Source organism: Somniosus microcephalus, chromosome 21 (genome assembly GCF_052327205.1).
Source record: "Somniosus microcephalus isolate GS21.2 chromosome 21, FLI_Smic_1.0, whole genome shotgun sequence".
Classification (NCBI taxonomy): domain Eukaryota; kingdom Metazoa; phylum Chordata; class Chondrichthyes; order Squaliformes; family Somniosidae; genus Somniosus; species Somniosus microcephalus.
This window is the reverse complement of record NC_141007.1, coordinates 63,681,715-63,704,211: the sequence shown is the minus strand read 5'-3', so window position 1 is coordinate 63,704,211 and position 22,497 is coordinate 63,681,715. Positions and strand designations below refer to the sequence as shown.

The 22,497-nt window shown below is 44.2% G+C and overlaps 1 protein-coding gene across 1 annotated transcript in view; it reads right to left on the bottom strand.

Moving 5' to 3' along the window:
* Window positions 1–22,497, bottom strand: part of LOC147102876 (dynein axonemal heavy chain 17-like) — a 908,504-nt gene that overhangs the window by 521,041 nt on the left and 364,966 nt on the right. Inside the window, exons 32-33 of the mRNA XM_085963770.1 lie at window positions 20,685–20,776; window positions 7,110–7,236 (exon numbers count right to left, since the gene is read on the bottom strand). Coding sequence (XP_085819896.1) covers window positions 7,110–7,236; window positions 20,685–20,776 — 219 coding nt within the window. The remainder of the gene's footprint in view (window positions 1–7,109; window positions 7,237–20,684; window positions 20,777–22,497) is intronic.

Sequence of the window (22,497 nt, the reverse complement as noted above, 5' to 3'; positions counted from 1 at the left end):
TAGTTACCTTGAAACTAGACACTGGGGCAAAAACAAACTTAATCAGTATGAGTGACATTAACAATATGAAAGAAAAGCCCAAAATACAGAAAAAGTCAGTACTACTGAAGGACTATAATGGACAGAAAATAGATAGCTTAAGTGTATGCAGACTTAAAGTGACAGTCAAACACAAAGTGCATCATCTCATGTTTTCTGTTGTGGCTGAAAGACTTGATTCACTACTGGGTGACAAAGCTTGTGAGGACTGAGAACTGGTCAAGATAGTCTATTGTATAAACTGTGCCATAAGCAGACCAGATGACTCGGTGGATTCTGTAGTGAATAATTTCCAGGATGTGTTCAAAGGATTTGGAGTTCTAACATTCACTTACAAGATCCAGCTAAAGGAGGATGCTCAGCCAGTGGTACATGCTCCATGAAGAGTTCCAGCACCCCTGCGTGACCGGCTCAAGAATGAACTGGACAGAATGACCACACTAGGAGTCATCAGGAAAGTCGAAGAGCCAACAGACTGGGTTAACTCCATGGTATGTGTAAAGAAAAAGAACAATGATCTAAGAATATGCATGGATCCAAAGGACTTAAATGCAAACATAAAACGTGAACACTACCAGATTCCCAAGCGAGAAGAAATCACCAGTGAAATGTCAGGTGCCAGATACTTTACAAAGCTCGATGCCTCACAAGGATTTTGGCAACTAAAACTGGATGAAGAGAGCACCAAATACTGTACCTTCAACACACCATTTGGCAGGTATTGTTTCCTCAGAATGCCTTTCGGGATAATATCTGCATCTGAAATCTTTCATAGAGCGATGGAACACATAATTGAAGGTCTGGAAGGAGTTCGGGTCTATGTTGATGACATCATCATCTGGGGCTCCACACTGAAAGAACACAATGAGAGACTGACTAAAGTGCTACAGAGCATACGCCGGAATGGACTGAAGCTCAACAAAGCCAAGTGTCAGTTTGGCGTCCAGGACGTCACTTTCCTAGGAGATAATCTATCTGGTAAAGGAATAGAGCCAGATATGGAAAAAGTAAACGCCATACTCAAAATGCCCCGACCCACTGACAAAAAAGGAGTGCTACGCATCATGGGGATGATAAACTTCATTGGAAAGTTCATTCCTAACTTGTCAGCCAAGACAACCTGTCTGCGAGACCTGCTACATAAAACAAATGAGTTTGCATGGACAGAAAGACATGAACAAGAGTGGATAAACATCAAAACAGTGCTGACAACCACACCTGTACTCACCTTCTTTGACCCAACAAAAAGAATCAAAGTGTCAACGGATGCATCAAAAGATGGCCTAGGTGCGGTCTTGCTACAAGCAGAGGGTGAAGATTGGAAGCCTGTTGCCTATGCCTCCAGGTCTATGACTGATACTGAGTGTCGATACGCCCAGATTGAAAAGGAATGTCTAGGCTTGCTAGTTGGACTAGAAAGGTTTCATGGCTACATATATGGACTTCCCACCTTCACAGTTGAGACAGACCACAGCCCTCTGGTAGCCATCATTAAAAAAAACCTGAATGAGATGTCTCCAAGGATTCAACGACTCATGATGAAGCTGCAAAGATATGGCTTTGAACTGATCTACACACCAGGCAAATACATAGTGTTAGCAGATGCACTATCCCGAGCACCCACAATGAGTCATGTGAACTCTACTGAAGAAGACGTGGATGTTCATGTGAGTATGGTCACTGCTGCGCTGCCCGTGTCAGACACAAAATCAAAGCAAATAGCAGAAGAAACAGTAAAAGATACAGTATTACAAACAGTAATAGAGAACATTCATCATGGTTGGCCAAAAGGTTCCTGTCCAAAATATTTTCACATAAGGTCAGAATTGAGTGTCGCAAGTGGACTATTACTAAAACAGAACAGAATAGTCATTCCACAGGCTCTACGTCAAGACATGCTCAAAAGGATTCATGAGGGACACCTCGGAATTGAAAAATGCAAAAGGAGGGCAAGAGACACTGTTTATTGGCCTGGCATAAATAAGGATATTGAGAACATGATAGGCAAATGTGAGACATGTCAGAAACACCAAAACAAACAAGCAAAGGAACCAATGATAGTAGCTGATATACCAACAGCACCATGGCAAAAGGTTGGTATGGACCTTTTTCATTTAAATGGTAAAGACTATCTAATAGTGATTGACCACTATTCTAACTATCCTGAGATGGCGCTGCTCTCAAGCACCACAGCAAGCAGTGTCATAATGCATGTGAAATCCATCTTCGCCAGACATGGAATTCCCAGGATTGCCGTTAGCGACAATGGTCCGTGCTTCAACTGTAAGGAGTGGCAACAGTTTGCAGCACATTATGACTTTCAGCACATCACATCCAGTCCTTTGTATGCTCAGTCAAATGGTAAGGCAGAGAAAGGTGTTCAAGTTCTCAAGCTGCTACTGAAGAAAGCGACAGAAAGCAAGTCTGATCCTTATCTCGCCCTGCTGAGCTACCGAACCTCACCTTTAGACTGGTTCTTCACCTGCTGAACTACTAATGGGTCGCAAGTTGTGCACCACGCTACCCTGCTGTGCAAAAGAACAGCAAAGTGAGGAACTGAGACAGAGACTTCAACTGTTAAAGCTGAAACAGAAATCATACTATGACAAGTCATCCAAAACTCTAAAACCATTGACAAGGGATGATGTTGTCAGGATTGAGGATCCAGATGCATGGAACAGGAAAGCTGCAGTTCTTGAGGAAGTAGGACCAAGGTCATACACTGTTAGAACTGAGGAAGGACAGATTCTCAGGAGGAACCGCCGTTCCCTCCTAAAAACACAAGAGACTATTCAAGACCAGATTGATGACAATGCCGCAACTGCATCTTGTCATTCACCGCCAGAACAATCTCATGAAGACACGTCCGACTTACCCATGTTGAGAAGATCCACACGTGAAGTAAAAAAGCCTGATAGACTTAATCTTTGAGTACATTGTAAAGCTTTGAAAATGTGTTGACTGTTTTGAAAATGTTTATGTTTACAGAGCACTAACAAAAGTGTTACTGATATTATCTTTATTGTTTTCTTGAAAGCTGATTGATATTGATTTTGTTAAACCTCAAAGAAAGGGGGATGTAATGATCAATAACATGTCGTTCTATAGTGGACACTAGGTGGAGCCGTAGAGCTGTGTAGAGCTGTATATATATAAGACTACACTGCCCAGCTGTATGTATATTAAGACTACATTACCCATGAGGCACTAGGCTACCCACAAGGCAGCAGTCAAGATGGATGCCTCTACAGATACTGTACCTAGTCCACATGTGCTCAATAAAGTGTCTAGCAAAAGCTAGCTGTGTTCATAATAAGAATGTCTATTTATTAATGAACATAAGAGTGATCACATGATAAAATTTCACATTGAGTTTGAGAGTGAAATACTTCAGTCGAAAACGAGAGTCTTAAACTTAAACAAAGCCAATTACATAGGTATGAGGGGCGAGTTGGCTAAGCTAGATTGGGAAATTAGATTAAAAGGTATGACAGTAGATAAGCAGTAGCCAACATTTAAAGAAATATTCCAAAACACTCAATGAATATACATTCCATTGAGAAATAAAAACTCCACAGGAAAAGTGATCCATCCATGGCTAACTAAAGAAGTTAAGCATAGTATTAGATTAAAAGAAGAGGTTTGTAATGTTGTGAAGAATAGTAGTAAGCCTGAGGACTGGGAGAGCTTTAGAAACTAGCAAAGGATGACCAAAAAATTGATTAAAAAGGAAGAAAATAGAATGAGAGTAAACGAGCAAGAAATATAAAAACAGATTGTAAGAGCTTCTACAAGTATGTAAAAAGGAAGAGAGTAGCAAAAGTAAGCATTGGTCCCTTAGAGGCTGAGACAGGTGAAATTATAATGGGGAATAAGGAAATGGCAGAGACTTTAAACAAATATTTTGTATCTATCTTCACAGTAGAAGACACAAAAAGCATACCAAAAATAGTGGAGAACCAAAGGGCTAATAAGAGTGAGGATCTTAAAGTAACTAATCAGTGGAGAAAAAGTACTTGAGAAACTAATGGAATAAAAGCTGACAAATCCCCTGGACCTGATGGCCTATATCCTAGGATTCTAAAAGAGATGGCTGCATTGGTTGTGATCTTCCAAAATTCCCTAGATTCTAGAATGGGCCCAGTGGATTGGAAGGTAGCAAATATAACCTCGCTATGCAAGAAAGAAGGGAGAGAGAAAACAGGGAATTACAGGCCAGCTAGCCTGACCATCTAGTTTCTAAAGCTCTCCCAGTCCCTGACCATCAGTTGTCGGGGGAAATGCTGGAATCCATTATTAAGGAAGTGGTAACAGGGCACTTAGAAAATCATATGATTCGGCAGAGTCAACATGGTTTTATGAAATGGAAATCATGTTTCACGATTTCATTAGAGTTTTTTTAGGCTGTAACTAACAGGATAGATAAAGGGGAAACAGTGGATGGAGCATATTTGGATTTCCAAAAGGCATTTGATAAGGTGCCACATAAAAGATGGCTGTATGAGATAAGGACTCACAGGGTTGGGGGTAATATATTAGCATCGATAGAGAAGTGGTTAACGGACAGAAAACAGAGATTAGGGATAAACGGGTCATTTTCCAGTTGGCAGGCTGTAACTAGTCGGGTGCTGCAAGGATCCGTGCTTGGGCCTCAGCTATTTACAATCTATATTATTGACTTAATAAAGGGACCGAGTGCAATGTATCCAAGTTTGCTGATGATACAAAGCTAGGTGGGAAAGTAAGCTGTGAAGAGGACACAGAGCCTGCAAAGGGATCTAGACAGGTTAAGTGAGTGGGCAATAAGGTGGCAGATGGAGTATAATGTGGGGAAATGTGAAGTTATTAACTTTGGCAGGAAGAATAGAAAAACAGAATATTTTTTAAATGGTGAGAAGCTATTAATGTTGGTGTTCAGAGAGATTTAGGTGTGCTCGTACAGGAAACACAGAAAGTTAGCACGCAGGTACAGCAACCAATTAGCAAAGCAAGGGGGTTGGAGTACAAGAATAAGGAAGTATTACTAGAATTGTACAGGGCTGGCTTTGGTGAGACCACTCTTGGAGTACTGTGCAGTTTTGGTCTCCTTATCTGAGAAAGGCCATACATGCCTTGGAGGTGGTGCAATGAAGGTTCATTAGATTGATCCCTGGGGTGAGAGGGTTGTCGTATGAGGAGAGATTGAGTAGAGGAGGATTGACAGAGTAGATGCTGAGAGGTTGTTTCCCCTGGCTGGAGAGTAGAACTAGGGGGCGTAGTCTCATGATAAGGGATTAGCCATTTAAGACTGAGATGAGGAGGAATTTCTTCACTGAGGGTTGTGAATCTTTGGAATTTTCTACCCGAAAGGGCTGTGGATGCTGTGTTGTTGAGTATATTCAAGGCTGAGATAGATAGAATTTTGAACTCTAGGGGATTCAAGGGATATGGGGATTGGTCAGGAAAGTGGAGTTGAGGTCGAAGATCAGCCATGATCTTATTAAATAGTGGAGCAGGCTCGAAGGGCTATATGGCCTACTCCTGCTCCTAATTCTTATATTCTTAACAATTTCAACCAGTGACTCTGGCAGATAAATCATTCTGCTGTTAGCCCTGGCTTTACAGCGGAAAGAATTGTCTACATATTATCTACCTCTTGCACAATGGCTTCCCCTTATCTTGCACTGACATTAATTTCACCTTCCTCAGTTACATTATGATGCATTATGTTTTATAATTCAACAGTAAGGCTTAAACTCATTTTATTTATTAAATTGTATTATGAATTTTATTGGTGGTAACATCTGGTTCAAATGTGACATTGTGCTGATAGTGTAGGTTTAAAATGTCAGGAATGGCTGACTTACTTCAGTCTGAAGCTGAACTAGACTGTTCATAACCTTGGCATTCTATTCGCCTGAACTGAGCTTCTAACCTCATATCTTCTCGATCACCAAAACTGCCTATTTCCACCGCCATAATAGCAACCATCTCCACCCCTGCCTCTGCCCACCTGGTACTGAAACCCTCATTCATGCTTTTGTTACATCCAGACTCAACTATTCCAATGGTTTCCTAGCCAGCTCCCACCTTTCAACCTCTCTAAACTTTAGCTAATCCAAAACTCTGCTGACCGTGTTTTAACTTGCACCAAGTCCCGATCGCCCATCACCCCTGTGCTCGATGACCTACACTGGTTCCCAGTCCAGCAAAGTTTAAAATTTAAAATTTTCAGCCTTGTGTTCAAATCTCTCCATAGCCTCACCCCTCCTGATCTCAGTAACCTTCTTCAGCCATACAACAGCCCAAAAACTTTGCGTTCCTCCAAATCTAGCTTCTTGTGCATCCTCTATTTCCTTCACACCATTGACCACCGTGCCTTCAGCTGTCTTGGTCCTAAGCTCTGGAATTCCTAAATCTCCGCCTCTCTCTCCTCTTTTTAAGATGCTTCTTAAAACCTAAGTTTGACCAAGCTTCTGGTCATCTGTCCTAACATCTCCTTATGTGGCTGTGTCAAATTTTGTTTTATAACGCTCCTGTGAAGCGACTTGGGACGTTTTATTACGTTAAAAGTGCTATATAAATGCAAGTTGTTGTTAATTGGATCATTACCACATTCTAAAATTGGTGCTTTAATGGGTAGCATTTGCCAATGTGCTAACAATTTTGGAACAAAATAAGTGTCATTAATTGACCAATATGAGCCTAAGTGTAAAAGGCTAAGGCACAATTGGCACCCACATAGTGGAATCAATACTTTGTTTCCAAAGCATGTGAAACATGATAGAAAAGTATTACATACTTTTCTGATAGATGGAATTCAGAGATTACTTTAGACAAGAACATAGGATAAGGTATAAGAATAATCCTGTCCTAATGCAGGATTGATTAAGCACTAGCAGCTGGAGTTCATTAATGTGCTTTTACCTCTGAAGGTGGAATGGTAATTGGGCTATAAAATTAGCAACAGTCTAATTATGCATTGAAAAGGTTATTAGGCTTTCTGCCACAGGTTATATAATATACTGTTAAATTCAGGATTATGATACCACAAATATTACTCATTATAATGCTGAAAATACAGATCTCACCTCTAAAGGGTTGTTACCATTGGATAATATGTCTAGCAAGTCTGCAGAAGATACAAAGTAGAATCTAGGAAAAGCAAGTCTTTTTGTCTCAAGATATTCAGTCAAGGCTTTTTCACATAGAGTCAAACTGAACAGAAATCACAGAAAATAAAACGATTATATAAAAATCAGAACTCAGAATTCTTACATCAAGTGTACAGCACAAACACAGGCCATTCGGCCCAACTGGTACATATCAGCATTTATGCTCCACACAAGCCTCCTCCCACCCTTCTTCAGCTAATCTTATCAGCATACCCTTCTATTCCTTTCTCCCTCATGTGCTTATCTATCTTATCCTTAAATGCATCTGTGCTATTTGCCTCAACTACTCGTTGTGGTAATGAGTGCTTCATTCTTGCCACTCTTTGGGTAAAGAAGTTTCTCCTGAATTCTTTATTGGATTTATTACTGACTATTTAATATTTATAACCTCGAAACATTTTCTCCATTTCTACCCTATCAAACCCTTTCATTATCTTAAAGACCTCTGACAGGTCAACCTTCAGCCTTCTCTTTTCTGGAGAAAAGAGCCCAAGCCTGTTAAGTCTTTCGTGATAGTTATAACCTCTCTGATCTAATATCATCCTTGTGAATCTTTTTGGACTCTTTCCAATACCTCTATATCCTTTTTATAATCTGGAGACCAGAACTGTGCACTGTACTCCAAATGTGGTCTAACCAAGGTTCTATACAAGTTCAACATAACTTCTCTGCTTTTCAGTTCTATCCCTCTAGAAAAATTTTTTATGGCCTTCTTACTCTGCGTCATAATGTTTCAAGAATTGTGTATCTGTACCCTTTGATCCCTCTGCTCTTCTACCCCATTTAGACTCTTATTATCCAAGCAGTATGTGGGCTTCTTATTCTTCCTATCAAAATACACCACCTCACACTTATCTATATTGAAATTAATTTGCCAATTGCATGCCCATTCAGCAAGTGTATTAATATCATCTTGCATTTTGTTGCAGTCTTCCTTTGTGTTAATTAAACTCCCTAATTTGGTGCCATCCACAAATTTTGAAATTGTATTTCCAATTCCCGAGTCCAAATCATTAATAGAAATTGTGAGCAATAGTAGTCCTCGCACCGATCCCTGTGGAACACCAGTTCCCACCTTTTGCCAGTCTGAGTAGCTACCCTAACTCCTACTCTCTGTTTTCTGTTTTGCAGGTAGCTTGCTAGCCATTCTGCTACCTGTCCACTAACTCCACATGCTCTGACCTTAATCATGAGTCTACTATATGGTACCTTAACAAAGGCCTTTTGAAAGTCCAAACATATTACATCTACTCCATTACCTTTGTCTACTCATACTGAATTCTTTAAAGAAGTAACAGAAAGGTTGGTCAAGCATAACCTTCCCTTTTGAAATCCGTGCTGACTACTCTTTATTATATTTTTGATTTCTAGATGTTTTTCTATTACATTCTTGAGAAAAGATTCCATTATCTTTCCTACTACTGACATTAAGCTAACTGCTCTATTGTTCCCTGGACTTGTTCTATCGCCCTTTTTAAATACAGGAATAACATAAGCTGTCCTCCAGTCCTCTGGCACTATTCCCTTTTTATATCTACGCATTAGTGCCTCTGCTATCTCCTCCATAATTTCTTTTAATAGGCATGGTGCAATTCATCTGAACCAGGTCATTTATCCTCTCTTAAGTATGATTAGTTTATCAATTATCTCCCCACCTCCCCCTTTCTATCTTAAATGTCTTTGTCCTAGAAATTGGATATGGCCCGAAAACGGGCGGTGTCATGGGCCAATGCTATTTGGCTGAGCCCACTCAAAGTGGTGAAGGCAGCATGCAAAATTCATGCTGCCTGCTCATTTACATGATTGGCATGCTGATCTCCATACTAAACACGCTGCTGGTTGGCTTAGCGCTCTACAGATGGGCCTGTATCAGGTGCAGTCTAATGGCCAGTAATGTTTGGCTTAGGCTCTCTCCACTGCTAAAAGGGGAGGTGGTTTGTTGCAGCAGCACCTCATTGTCATTGGAGTTGAAAGACATGGCTCAGCAGCAGCACAAAATGAGCCAGAGGTTCTCTGATTGCACACACTGACAGCTATTCAACTATGGCAGGCACATCACCCAAACATATTGCACCACACTCACTGACACACTTCCCTTTCTCTTGCAGGCTAAAGTGGCTCACAACTGCCGGAAGCAGCAGCAGGTGGGAGGCGGCCAAGCTGCATTAGACACCTTCAGCCAACTGGAGGAGACGGTGCTCAACATCATTGGAGGGGAAGTCACCGGGGCTGTGGCAGTGGGCGAAGTTGAAGCCATCCTCTCTCATCCCACAATCTCTTCTCACTTTCAAGCTGCTGATGGTGTATGCATGGATATCTTGCTTTCCCCCCTGCCTCTCCTCACCACAAACCAACTCTTGTGCGTTTCTGCTTTCATATAACCAAGAACTGCTACCAGCGCAGCCTGTCCCCGAAGTCATGGAGGAGAGTGGAGAGGAAGAAGATGACACACCATCACTGCATCTGAAACTCAGACACCAGCTCAGAAACTGGCACTGCGTGGAATGTAGAGGGTAGTATAGATGTGGGATCTGCACATGGTGAGGCATCGGGCATGAGTGGGCTGCAGAAAGGCCAGGGGGAAAGGGTAGCTCAGGGGCTAGCTCCCTGGAGGATGAGTCCATGCATGAGTTCTGCTGCACATGACTCAGATGATGACCTCGCTGGGGCGGCCTTCAGAAGAAGGGTGATGGGAATGCAAACGGAAATCCTAGGTGCAATGGCAAGCCTGCCAGAGAGCCTCTTGTCTGTGTGAAGGAGCATGGAGGAGTCCAGCTCCAACATTGGATGGGGCTCTGTGCAGAACTGTGAGCCCATGATTTCCACGCTGGAAATGATCGATAACTCCAGGAAAGACCTTGTGGACCCAGCCATGGTGCTGCGTGTGATGGGCGATGTCACGGCTTCCATTGCAGCATAGGTGGAAGCAACCCAACATCTCTCTGCTGCAGTGGAAGCACAGACTGCTGCCATCGTGGCTGGGTTTTAAGAGTCTCGAATGGGCTTGCGGGGTGTCTCAGTAGGCCAGCAATCTGTCCTTCAACAGATTGCTCGGAATGCTGAAGTGCTACCCCAGGGAAGTGGCAATGGGTCTGTAGAGCAGGATGACAGCATTGCTACTCCCACCACTGGCACTCCGCCATTGCCCTTGCCGCTGCCTGTCAGCCAGCCAGCCCAGACTGCTGCCAGCTATGCTGAGGTGGTGCAGTCTACAGACGGGTGTTCTAGGTCCACAGTTGGTTGAGGTCATCCTGCAAGTCTTGCATCTGTAGTCTCCCCCACGGAACCTCAGCAGCCTTCCACCAGCCATGCTGTAGCTGCTGGGGGAGGATTGTGTAGGAGCACTAGAGTAGGAAAGTCACTAAGGGATTGTGCAAGGGTGATACTGTAATGTTAATTGAATACTTAAATTTATTCATTTTCTTTGAAATGTTTGTTTTGTGGTGGCTCTCATTTCAGCTTTGTGTCCAGGAGGACGCTGTGATGTTCTGTGACAGAGGGATGGTATGATGGGGAAGTGGTGAGCAAAGGGGATCTGGGGTTTCAATCAGTTGAATCCGAGCCTGTTGAGTTGTTCATGGACAGCCTGTCTGGAACGAGTATTTGCTGCCTGCCACCTCCCTCCCTCCTCCTCCTCGTCCTCCTCCTACTCCGACTCCGCCTCCTGAGGTGGACCTGCAATCCCTGCTGGCAAGGGCTGTGCCCTCACGATTGCCAAGTTGTGGAGCATGCAGTAGCCCACCACAAAATGGGACACCTGCTTTGGCCAGTACTGGAGAGCTGCCCTGATGGGTCAAGGCAGCGGAATCTTTGCTTCAGGAGCCCGATGGTCTGATCGGTGATGTTCCTGGTGGCAGCATGGCTCCCATTATGAGTGCTGGGCAGGACTGTTGGGGTTGCTGTGGGGAGTAATCAGACAGGTGCAGAGCGGATAGCCCTTGTCTCCGAGCAGCCACCCTCGGGTTTGACGTGGTGGCTGGAAGATTACTGGCACAGTGGACTGGCACAGGATGAAGGTATCATGACTGCTGCCAGGATAGCGGGCATTGACCATCAGATGTGCTGGGCGTGGTCACACAACAACTGCACAATAAGTGAGTGATAGCCTTTGCGGTTCTGGAAGATCTCAGGATTGGTATGCGGTGCCCGCAAAGCACTGTGGGTGCAGTCAATGGCACCCTGGGGAAGTCCGCTGTCCTGGCAAAGCAACATGCATGCTCTTTATGCTTCTCTCTGTAGTCCCTTCTCCTGGTGTAGAGCACTTCTGTTACCTCCCGGATGCAGCAATGGATGGCGAACTGGAATTTGTTAGCTATGTCTCTTGCTGCAGACTGGAAGGATCAGCTGGTGAAGAAATCAAGGGCCACTCGGAGAGCCATGGTCATCCTGCTGAGGCTGCAGGTCTGGTTGCAGGAGATGGCAGAGTTCTGTGACCACTTTCTTGGTGAAGCAGAGCCTCCTAATACACTGCTCCTTGCTTAAGTGGAGATAACAGAAGTGTTCTCTGAAGACCCTAGGTGGGTGAAGGCCTCCTGTTGAGAGCCCTCCTGGTCCTCCTCCTCCTCCCTCTGCACACATCATCTCTACTTCGCCGCCTCCACTCCCTCTCCCGAAGATACTCGAGCACAAGAGGAATACAAGTAGAGCCCCCATGACAAGTTTAGAGAGTTGCAGAAAGGTACACAGCCAGTCAAACTGAAAAAGCATGGCAGCTGTAAGTTGTTGCTGATGATCCCTTTAAATAACACTGCTGGAGGCTCCTTCCTGCTTGTGAATGCTTGGTCAGCTGGTCGTAATTGACACAGGAGTAGCGATCTCGCAAATGACAGATTGGGCATCAGGTGAGCATTGCGCACTCACTAATGTCACGATCTGCATAATCTACATATCCTTAGCAAGCACGGACATCGGCAGCGCTGCCTCCCAGTTGAAAATGGCGACCGCCACAGGACAGCGGGCGGAAGTGAGGCGGCTGCCATTTCTTTTCCCAAACTAGCCTTAACAGCCTGCGCTAACCCCTCCAATTTCTAAGCCTTTATATCTTTTTTTGATCTCTTCTTCTAATGTCATGCCCAACTTGTTAGTTTCCCTGGTAAATACTGGGGCAAAGTAACTATTCAACATTTCTGCCATTTCACTGTCTTCTAGCTGTGAGTTTAGTTTGTGCATTCCTTAGTGGTCCTATCCCTATCCTGATTTTTCTTTTGTTAATAATGTTTCTGTAGAATATTTTACTAATTACTTTTATATTCCTTGATAACTTAATTTTGTAGTTCATAATTTTGCTTTCATAATTGATTTTTGACTTCTTTCCTAACCTGTTCCCCTTTGTCATTCTCTCCTTTATTGTCTATGTACTTAGTGTCTGCCTTTTTCTTTAGTTTCAATTTTACCCTTATCCCTTTAATCATCCATGGTGTTTCATTGTTGGCTAATATGTTCTTTTTTTTTTAAAGAGTGATATATTTCTTCAGAACTCAATGATCACCATTCTTAATATTTCCCACTGCTGTTCTATCTCTGTCTGTCAGCAATTTTTTCCAGTTTACCTTCCCTAGTTCCATTCTCATCCCCTCAAAATTATTTTTTCCCCAATCTATTACTTTGGTCTTTGTCTCACTTATGTCTTTCTCAAATCATTATTTTAAACCATATTATGTTATGATCGCTATTATTCCCCAACGCTTACTTCTCTTCTGCTCTGGTTAATTTTCCATTAGTAGATCCAGCAGTGATTTCTCTCTTGTTGGGTAAGAAAGGAGTCCTGAACACACTGTAAAAATTCCATTCCCTACCTCTGCTTGTCAGTTTATTTCAGGGTAGTTGAAAATTCCCATGATTATTCAATTTTGTTTTATTCATTTCATGGATTTGCCTACATATTTCTTCCTCCACTTTCCTTCTATTATATCCCTACTATTATTAATGTGGTTGATCCCTTCCTATCCTTTGTCTCAATTCATTTGGATTCGGTTTCTATCTTAATGTTAGTTTATGTCCCTTTTTCCTATTGCCAATATGTTGTCTCTACTTAGTACAACTACCCCACCCACTTCTTCCTTCCCTATCCTTCCTAAATACGTTACAGGAAACTTTGAGTTATCCGGAGGCGAACCGTCCGGCAAGCTGGAGCCACCAGCAAAAATCAGGAGCCGTTTTTTATTCTTTTCGTTTCTTTTCTTTGCTTTTTTTGAACAGTCAAGCTGTGCAAGGTCTGTAGCTAAGCAACAGCTTCAGCTAGAGACGCTACAGAGACGCTTGCCAACTGTTTAGAGGCTGTTGCTAAGCAACAGGGTTTGTTGATTCATACGGAGATGAAAATGGATTTGCCTACATATTTCTTCCTCCACTTCCCTTCTATTATATCTGTAGTGTATGTGCCTTTAAGTCAGAACTACTTTTACAGCTCCTGTATACTGTAGTACCGGCAGTGACCACACCTGTATATAAGCTTTGCGCATGGCGCTGTACCCCCAGTCTTGAGACTACCCTCCTCCAGTAAAGACCTGTTTATTGTTAATGTACAGCATCCGTGTGATTATTTAATAACAGCATATCCACTGAACCACGGATCCAACAGTGGCGATGAGTGTCGATTCGAATCTACCTGCAACATAAAAAAAAAGTCGAGGCCAGGAACACGGGCGTCGAGCACGAGCAACCGCCCAGCAGTCAGGCAGAGATTGAACTTCGCAGGGGAGGCTGTGGAGAGCCGAGCTTGGTTCCCCAGCCATGACAAGCAGCAAGAGACCGACGACAGGTCCAGCGCAGACCCTTCCCGAGCAGCGGCGGCTGGAGCCGACCGACGGCGGAGAGAAAGCCGAGCAGCGTCGACGGGGTAAGACAGAGGGTGAAGAGCGCAGGGTGCAGCCGGGGGTTGAACACCGAGCGGCGTCGAGAAAAAGAAAACAAACCGGAGAGAGGGTAAAGAAACAGTCAGGTTCTAGACTGAGCGGGGTCGAAAAATATAAAAAGAACGCGTAGAGCACAGCCAGGGCTCACGGGCTGAACAGGGTCCGCGGGGCGAAGAAAGGGGAGCGCGGGAGACGCCATTGAGTCGCGGAGAAGAAAGACCGCGGGAGACGCCATTTTTAGAAGCCGCAGCGGAGAAGAAGGGCGAGCGCGGGAAGGAAGGGAAGCGCGGGAGACGCCATTTTGTGCCAGCGGAGAAGAAGGGGAAGCGCGGGAGGCGCCATTTTTGACAGTTAACTCACACCCAAGGATGCCGAAGAGTGGCAGTATCTCTGCGTTTGACAATGAAGTCGAAGATTGGGCGACATATGTGGAACGTATTGAGGTGTACTGCAGGGCGAATGAAGTGCCAGATGCTAACAAAGCACTGGTTCTGTTAAATTCCATGGGTGCAAAAACTTATGGGTTAATGCGAAATCTAATAACCCCAGAGAAGCCGGTAAACAAGAATTTTGAAAGCATAGTAGAAATCCTACAGGACCACTTAAACCCCACACCGCTGCTGATAGCAGAACGATTTAAGTTCCATAAAAGGAACCAACACAAAGACGAAAGCAATGCTGAGTACCTAACGGAACTGGGCAAGCTATCGAAACACTGCCAGTTTGGAGCGGGACTAGCAGATACGTTAAGGGACAAGTTTGTGTGTGGGCTACAAAGTGAAGGAACCCAGAAACGGCTTCTATCAGAAAAGGACCTTACGCTGGACAAAGCTTTCAGTATGGCAGTATCACACGAAGCAACCGCAAGGGGCGCTGCAGAGATACAACGGAGACCGCAAGAATATGGCACCAATGAAATGTCCTATGGAACAGGGAAGTGCAATCGCTGCGGCAGAACAACACATGACCAGAAAGATTGTTGGTTCAAGGACCAAGTGTGCAGACAGTGTGGGAAAGCAGGACACATAGCAAGAGTCTGCAGGTCTGGGAAGAAAACCAACAGTAAGAAATCTCCACAGGAGAAGTACAAAAAGGTACACCAGGTGATGGACAGTGGTTCAGACGAACAGAAAAGTGACACAGACTCCGGAATCAAGGAGCTGGGTTGTCTGAAACTACATAAGGTGACAGAAATGGAGGATCACCAGACTATCTGGGTTACACTCAAGATAGACGGAGTCCAAGTGAAAATGGAATTGGACACAGGGTCAGCTCTAACAGTCATAAATCAAAGAGACTACAAGCGGCTATTTTCACACATACCCTTGAAAGCTACAGAGATTGTCTTGAAGACGTATACGGGGCAAAAAGTCTACCCCAAAGGAAAAATAAGGGTGAAAGCGACATATAAAGGCCAGGAAATACCTAAAATGGATATATATGTATTGCCAGATGGAGGACCACCACTGCTAGGACGTGAATGGATCCAGAAGATACAATTAGATTGGCATTCCATACAGGCACTGAAGGTTGAGGCCAAAAAGGATGACGACGTCACACCTGGACGACTGTCAAAAATGCTAACTGACGCAAAAGAAGTGTTCCAGGAGGGACTAGGAACACTAAAAGGAATAACAGCAATGATTAAAATAGAGGAAAATGCAAGCCCAAAGTTTCTGAAGGCCAGACCAGTGCCTTATGCGATCAGACCAGCTGTTGAAGCAGAGCTGGAAGGGTTGGAACGTTCAGGAGTACTGTCCAAAGTGGACTGGAGCGAGTGGGCTACACCCATCGTTCCTGTAATGAAGAGGTCGTTGAGTAATACGCCTGGGGAACCAAAGAAGGTCCGCATCTGTGGGGATTTTAAGGTGACAGTGAACCCAGTCCTTCACACGGTGCAATATCCGCTTCCACGAATTGAGGATATTTTTGCCTCGCTATCTGGAGGTAAACGCTTCACCAAAATTGATCTAGCCCAGGCGTACTTGCAAATGGAGGTAGAAGAAGCTTCGAAACAATACCTTACGATCAACACTCATAAAGGTCTCTATCAATACAACCGGCTGGTGTTTGGAGTAGCCTCGGCTCCGGCTATCTGGCAAAGGGCGATGGATCAGGTCCTGCAAGGGATTCCAGGGACCCAGTGTTATTTGGACGACATCGAGATATTTTATTCGTCAATAATTGAACGATTGCCAGTAACGAACGCGAATATAGAGAAGGAGACCCGCAATGATCCGACGCTATCTCGGGTATATGAATTGACAGTGAGGGGGTGGCCAACTCATGGCGACTCACTGTTGCCAGCATTCTCATCCAGAAGAGAACAGCTGTCAGTATGCCAGGGGACAGTGATGTGTGGATCCAGAGTGGTGATTCCACCCAAGTTAAGGGAGAGAGTGCCAAATGAGCTACATGAAGGTCATCTGGGGGGAGTGAAAATGAAAAGCCGTGCTAGGGCTTATGTGTGGTGGCCGGGAATCGATCAACAAATCGAAGACCTAACCAAGAGCTGCTCAGGATGCCAGAAGGTCCAAAATGCACCACCACATGCCCCTCTACACCCATGGGAGTGGCCCTCCTCTCCATGGCAATGGGTGCATATTGATTTCGCTGGTCCATTCATGGACTCAATGTTCTTAATAGCAGTGGATGCTCATTCAAAGTGGCCTGAGGTGATAAAAATGTCTTCAACCACTACAGAGAAAATGATTGCAGTCCTATGGACCATATTTGCCAGAAACGGGTTGCCAGAGCAGATTTGCTCTGATAATGGACCACAGTTTGTGTCTGACGAGTTCTAAAAATTTATGAGAAGGAATGGGGTAAGGCATTACACATCCGCCCCGTATCATCCAGCCACAAATGGATTGGCTGAGAGGTAAATGGATTGGCTGAGAGGTTCGTACAAACCTTTAAGAAGGCGATAAAGGCCATGTGCGACGATGAAATTCCACTACAGCATAAGATGGACAATTTCTTAGCCTACCAAAACGCGACACATGCAGTTACCAACCAGACCCCGGCCATGATGTTCTTTAACCGAAGGTTGAGATCTCGTCTGGACTTGCTCAGACCAAATGTGCGAAGAAATGTTGAGGAGAAACAATTCCAGCACATCAATGAGAAGCCGACAAGGAGCTTCAATGTAGGGCAACCAGTCTTGGCCCGTGACTATCGAACAGAGAAATGGCAACCCGGAACGATATGTACAAGGCAGGGGCCATTAATGTACACAGTGGATGTCGGGGAGAACATTGTGAGACGCCACGTCGATCAGATCTTAGCGTCACAGGAACGCGTCAACCCCATGTCTCGAGTACCTGGGGATGAACCCGACATACCGGTAGCATCTACCTCAGACCCAGTAGCAGTGGAACCCGATGAACTACCCGATGAAAAGGGGTCAGAAACGCCTCTGCACCAAGAACAAGAACCTCCGGAAAGGCGCTATCCGGAAAGGGTCAGGAAGCCACCCCAAAGACTGAATCTATAAATGGACTTTTGTTGTTTAATGTACATGTTGAAATGTTAATTGTTATTTGAATATTAGGGGTACTACTAATCTAAAAGGGGAGGAATTGTAGTGTATGTGCCTTTAAGTCAGAACTACTTTTACAGCTCCTGTATACTGTAGTACCGGCAGTGACCACACCTGTATATAAGCTTTGCGCATGCCGCTGTACCCCCAGTCTTGAGACTACCCTCCTCCAGTAAAGACCTGATTATTGTTAATGTACAGCATCCGTGTGATTATTTAATAACAGCATATCCACTGAACCACGGATCCAACTATATCCCTACTATTATTAATGTGGTTGATCCCTTCTTATCCTTTGTCTCAATTCATTTGGATTCTGTTTCTATCTTAATGTTAGTTTATGTCCCTTTTTCCTATTGCCAATATGTTGTCTCTACTTAGTACAACTACCCCACCCACTTCTTCCTTCCCTAGATGAAAATCTCCGTATGTTTCAACATTAACTCTGGAGTGTCCGGCAGTTTTGAGGGAACGGCAGCAGCTCGGTCCCGTCGGTGCCGGATAGCACAAAGTTTCCTGTATGTCCTGCAGTTAACATGCAGGTACAGCAAGAAATTAGGAAAGCAAATGGTATGTTGGCCTTTATTACAAGAGGATTTGAGTATAAGAGTAAAGACATCTTACTGCAATTATATAGGGGCCTGGTGAGACCACACCTGGAGTATTGTGTACAGTTTTGGTCTCCTTACCTAAGGAAGGATATACTTGCCATAGAGGGAGTGTAATGAAGGTTCACCAGACTGGTTCCTGGGATGGGGGGATTGTTCTATGAGGAGAGATTGAGTAGACTAGGCTGTCATCCTACTGAACTCCACAAATAAACTCTAAAGCCTGCACATCTGCCAATGCACTTTATTATGTTTATGTTAATGTATTACAAGCCAAATGAATGTTGAATGTTTAAATGTCTTAATCTAAATGTACACTCTCGGGAGCCGCAAGCCTACATTTCGTTGTACTGCACTTGTGCACTAACAATGACAATAAAGTTGATTATTATTATTATTATATTATCTAAAGTTTAGAAGAATGAGTGGTGATCTCATTGAAACATACAAAATTCTTACAGGGCTTGACAGGGTAGATGCAGGGAGGATGTTTCCCCTGGCTGGGGAGTCTAGAACCAGGGGTCACAGTCTCAGAATAAGGGGTCGGCCATTTAGGACCAAGATGAGGAAAAATTTCTTCACTTAGAGGGTGGTGAATCTTTGGAATTCTCTACCCCAGAGGGCTGTGGAGGCTCAGTCGTTGAGTATATTCAAGACAGAGATCAATAGATTTTTGAATATAAAGGGAATCAAGGGATATGGGGATAGTGCAGGAAAGTGGAGATGAGGTAGAAGATCTTATTGAATGGTGGAGCAGGCTCGAAGGGCCAAATAGCCTACTCCCGCTCCTATTTCTTACGTTCTTATGCAACATTTAACTGCCAATCCTGTTCTTTATGTAGCCATGTTTCCATTATCCCGACTACATCTGGTGCCTTGCTATGAATTATTGCCTCCAGTTCCTCCATTTTGTTTCAGATGTATGCACATTGCTGTACAGGCAATTTAATTTGATTTTATTAATTGTTCCCCTCACTTTATTTTTTAACAGTCATTTTATACTTATGGTTTATAACTATAATTTGTTCCCTGGCCGTTTATGCTACCCTTATTCCTTACTTTGATCTGACATTTACTCTCATCTCCTATTTAGACACAAAAGGCATCAAGGGGTATGGGGAGAGAGCAGGAATATGGTATTGAGATAGAGGATCAGCCATGATCACATTGAATGGCAGAGCAGGCTTGAAGGGCCGAATGGCCTACTCCAGCTCCTATTTTTCTATGTTCTATGTTTCTATGGACTGGGTTTTCATTCAGAAGTCGGGAAGGAGGCGGGACTACAACTTTCGGGTTTTAGTCCCGCCTCCATCGAGATGCGGCCAATCCACGCGATTTTCCCTTGATTGACCTTGTTGAGCCCGCTGCCAATTAAGGGCCACCCGGCAACAGGTGACATCACAGACTGAAATTTCATCTGTCAAGACGTGTTGACAGATGAAATATGTGTTTCACAGCTGTTTGAAGCTGTCAAACAGTGACAGTCTTACTTCTAACATGAGTCCTTCTACGCAGACTCAGTTAGAAATCTCGCCGGCACTGAAAGCTGAAGGCTGTCACTTTTGACAGCTCGCGGCCATTCTGCTTTCTGTGCCGGCTGAATGATGGACTCCCGAAGCCTAGAGGAAGGAAGGCTGTAAAGGTAAGTACAGGTAATGAAAACTTCTTTACACACTTTAGACACACCAAACACACTTACCTTTGCACTCATGTACCCATCACTCACCTGAACACCGAAATCTCGACCCCTCCAAGTCCTTCAACCCGACGGCCCGCCTCCTCTAACCTGGCGTGGTTTGGAGCCGTCAGGAATCCCACATGACACCCTTCAAAATAGGGATTAGGCTAAAAACTGCCTGTTAACAGGCAGTTAATTGGCACTAATCCCTTCCCGCCTCAGGTCGGCAGGTCCCAGTGCGGGGCGGGTACCCGCCTCCTTTGAAACTTACATGGAGGCGGGTTTTGGGCGGGATGGTGTCAGGACCCCCGAATTCGGGATTTTTGCCCCCCCGCACGCCTAAAAGCCCGCCTTACGGCACACTGAAAATCGACCCCTATATTTCTATTTCTTTTATCTTCAGACTTGTTATTTTCACCAGATGCCTCTTGTGCACCCCACTGCCCCCACCCGCCACAGCCCCACCTTATTAGTTTAAAGTCGTATTGACAGCCCTATTTACACTTTCCGGTTGGACACTGGACCCAGCCGGTTTAGGAGGAGCCCATCCTAGCGGTACAGCTCCTTCTGGTCCCAGTACTGGTGCCAGTGTCCCATGAAATGGAACCCCTCCTTTCCACACCAGTCTTTCAACCACGCATTTACCTTCCTGATCTGTCTATCCCTATGCCAATCAGTATCCTGAATTAATATATTGCAATGATAATAACATTAAATATATAAGTCTCAGTTCTTTCTAGCAACAATTATTAGTAATAGAAAATAAGTTTTCATTATTATAAATATAAAATAAATTAAGCAACCACTGACCGTCCCTGTAGCTCTTCCAGACTGTTATACAAACCAGGTTTATTTGTTGCTACAACTACATTTGGAGTCTTTATTGCATCTGCCATGATTTCCTATAGAGTAGAAAATGGTAGATTAGCCACCTAATAATGTTTTCTTCATTCTTTGAATGGAAGTGTCCTCCACATACCACTAGGAGTAAGTCCATATCATGAATGCAGAAAATGGCCGTGGTGCTATTTCAATTAACCCTGATCTGACTTTGTAATGTCATCCATTTAATTATCCCATTCTTGTGCAATATATAAAGGATACCTCCCCAGGGTAAATAAAGTAAAAACTTGTTAATTAAATGCACTAATGGCAATAATGCACAACTATATGAATACTCAATTCCTAAAAAGACAGATTAAAGATCTTTTAATAGATACACACCATGTGCAGGATACTTCCATGTGAAGAACAAAAACCTTAATAAACAAGCTTTATAATGATGGCCTTTCAGCATCCACCACAAACAGGAACAATAACAACTTGCATTTATATAGCACCTTTGAAAGAAATATGTCTACAAGTGCTTCACATGCCGTAATCAGACAAAAATAGACAGAGACAAACAAGGAGATATTAAGAGAGGTGTCCAACAGCTTGGTCAGAGGTGGGTTTGAAGGAGGGCCTTGAAGGAGGAGGAGGAGGAGGTGAAGAGGTGTTGGGATTCCAGGAGGGAATTCCAGACCATGGAACCTAGATGCTGAAGGCACGGCTACCAATGGTGGGCAAAGCGAAGCAGTTACACAAGAGGCCAGAGCCAGAAGCACGGAGAGTTCAGGATCAGGGCTCTTGGGCTGGAAGAAATTAGAGATAGGGAGGGGCAAGGCCATTAAGGGATTTAAAAGAGGATGAGAATTTTCAATTTGCGGCATTGGGTACCGGGAAACAATGTACTGCAGCAAGGGCAGGGTGTTGGGTGATCAAGACTTGGTGCAGGATAGGTTAAGGGCAGCAACGCTTTAGATGAGTTGAAGTTTATGGAGGGTGGAAATTAGGAGGTCGGCTAGGAGAGCATTGGAATAGTCGAGTCTGGCATAGATGAGAAGGTGGATAAAATTTTGGATGCAGTCTCTGTGATGATCAGAAAGTGGGGTCAGATGCCAAGATGGCAAACAGTCTGGTTCAGCCTGAGACAAAGGTCAGGGTGGGGCATGGAATTGGTGGTGAGGATGCAAAGTTTGTAGCAGGGGCCAATGCAATGGCTTTAATCTCCCCATTGCTTAGCTGGAGAAAATTGCAGCTCATCCAAGACTGGATATTGGACAAGCAGAGGCAGTGGAGGGTTCGACCAATGCAGTGGAGGGGTAGAGCTGGGTATTGTCAGCATACATGTGGAAGCTGACCCCATGTCTACGGATAACATCGCCACGGGGCAGCATGTAGATGAGGAAGATGAGGGGCTCCAGGTGGGGACTCCAGGGGTAATTCAGGAGCGGGAAGAGAAGCCATTGCTGGAAATTCTTTGGCTATGATTGGATAGATAATAGTGCAACCATGGTTTTGGCAGAAGAGAGTGTGGTCTGATAGCTCTTTTTGTGGCCAAGCCAAACCAGGTAATGGCTGGCTAAACCACTTGTGCACTAGATATGCTCAAGAATGCATCCTTGGACTTGAGGGAGTGAAGATGGGAACCATGCCAGGGGGAAGAGATAGTAGACGTTTTACTGGATATATGGGCATCAAAGGTGAACATGAAGGAGTAGTTAAGCAGATCAACAGCTGCAGAAATATTTTAGAAATAGCGATGGAGGGCCAAAGACTAGGCAGTTGGGATTTAGAAAGT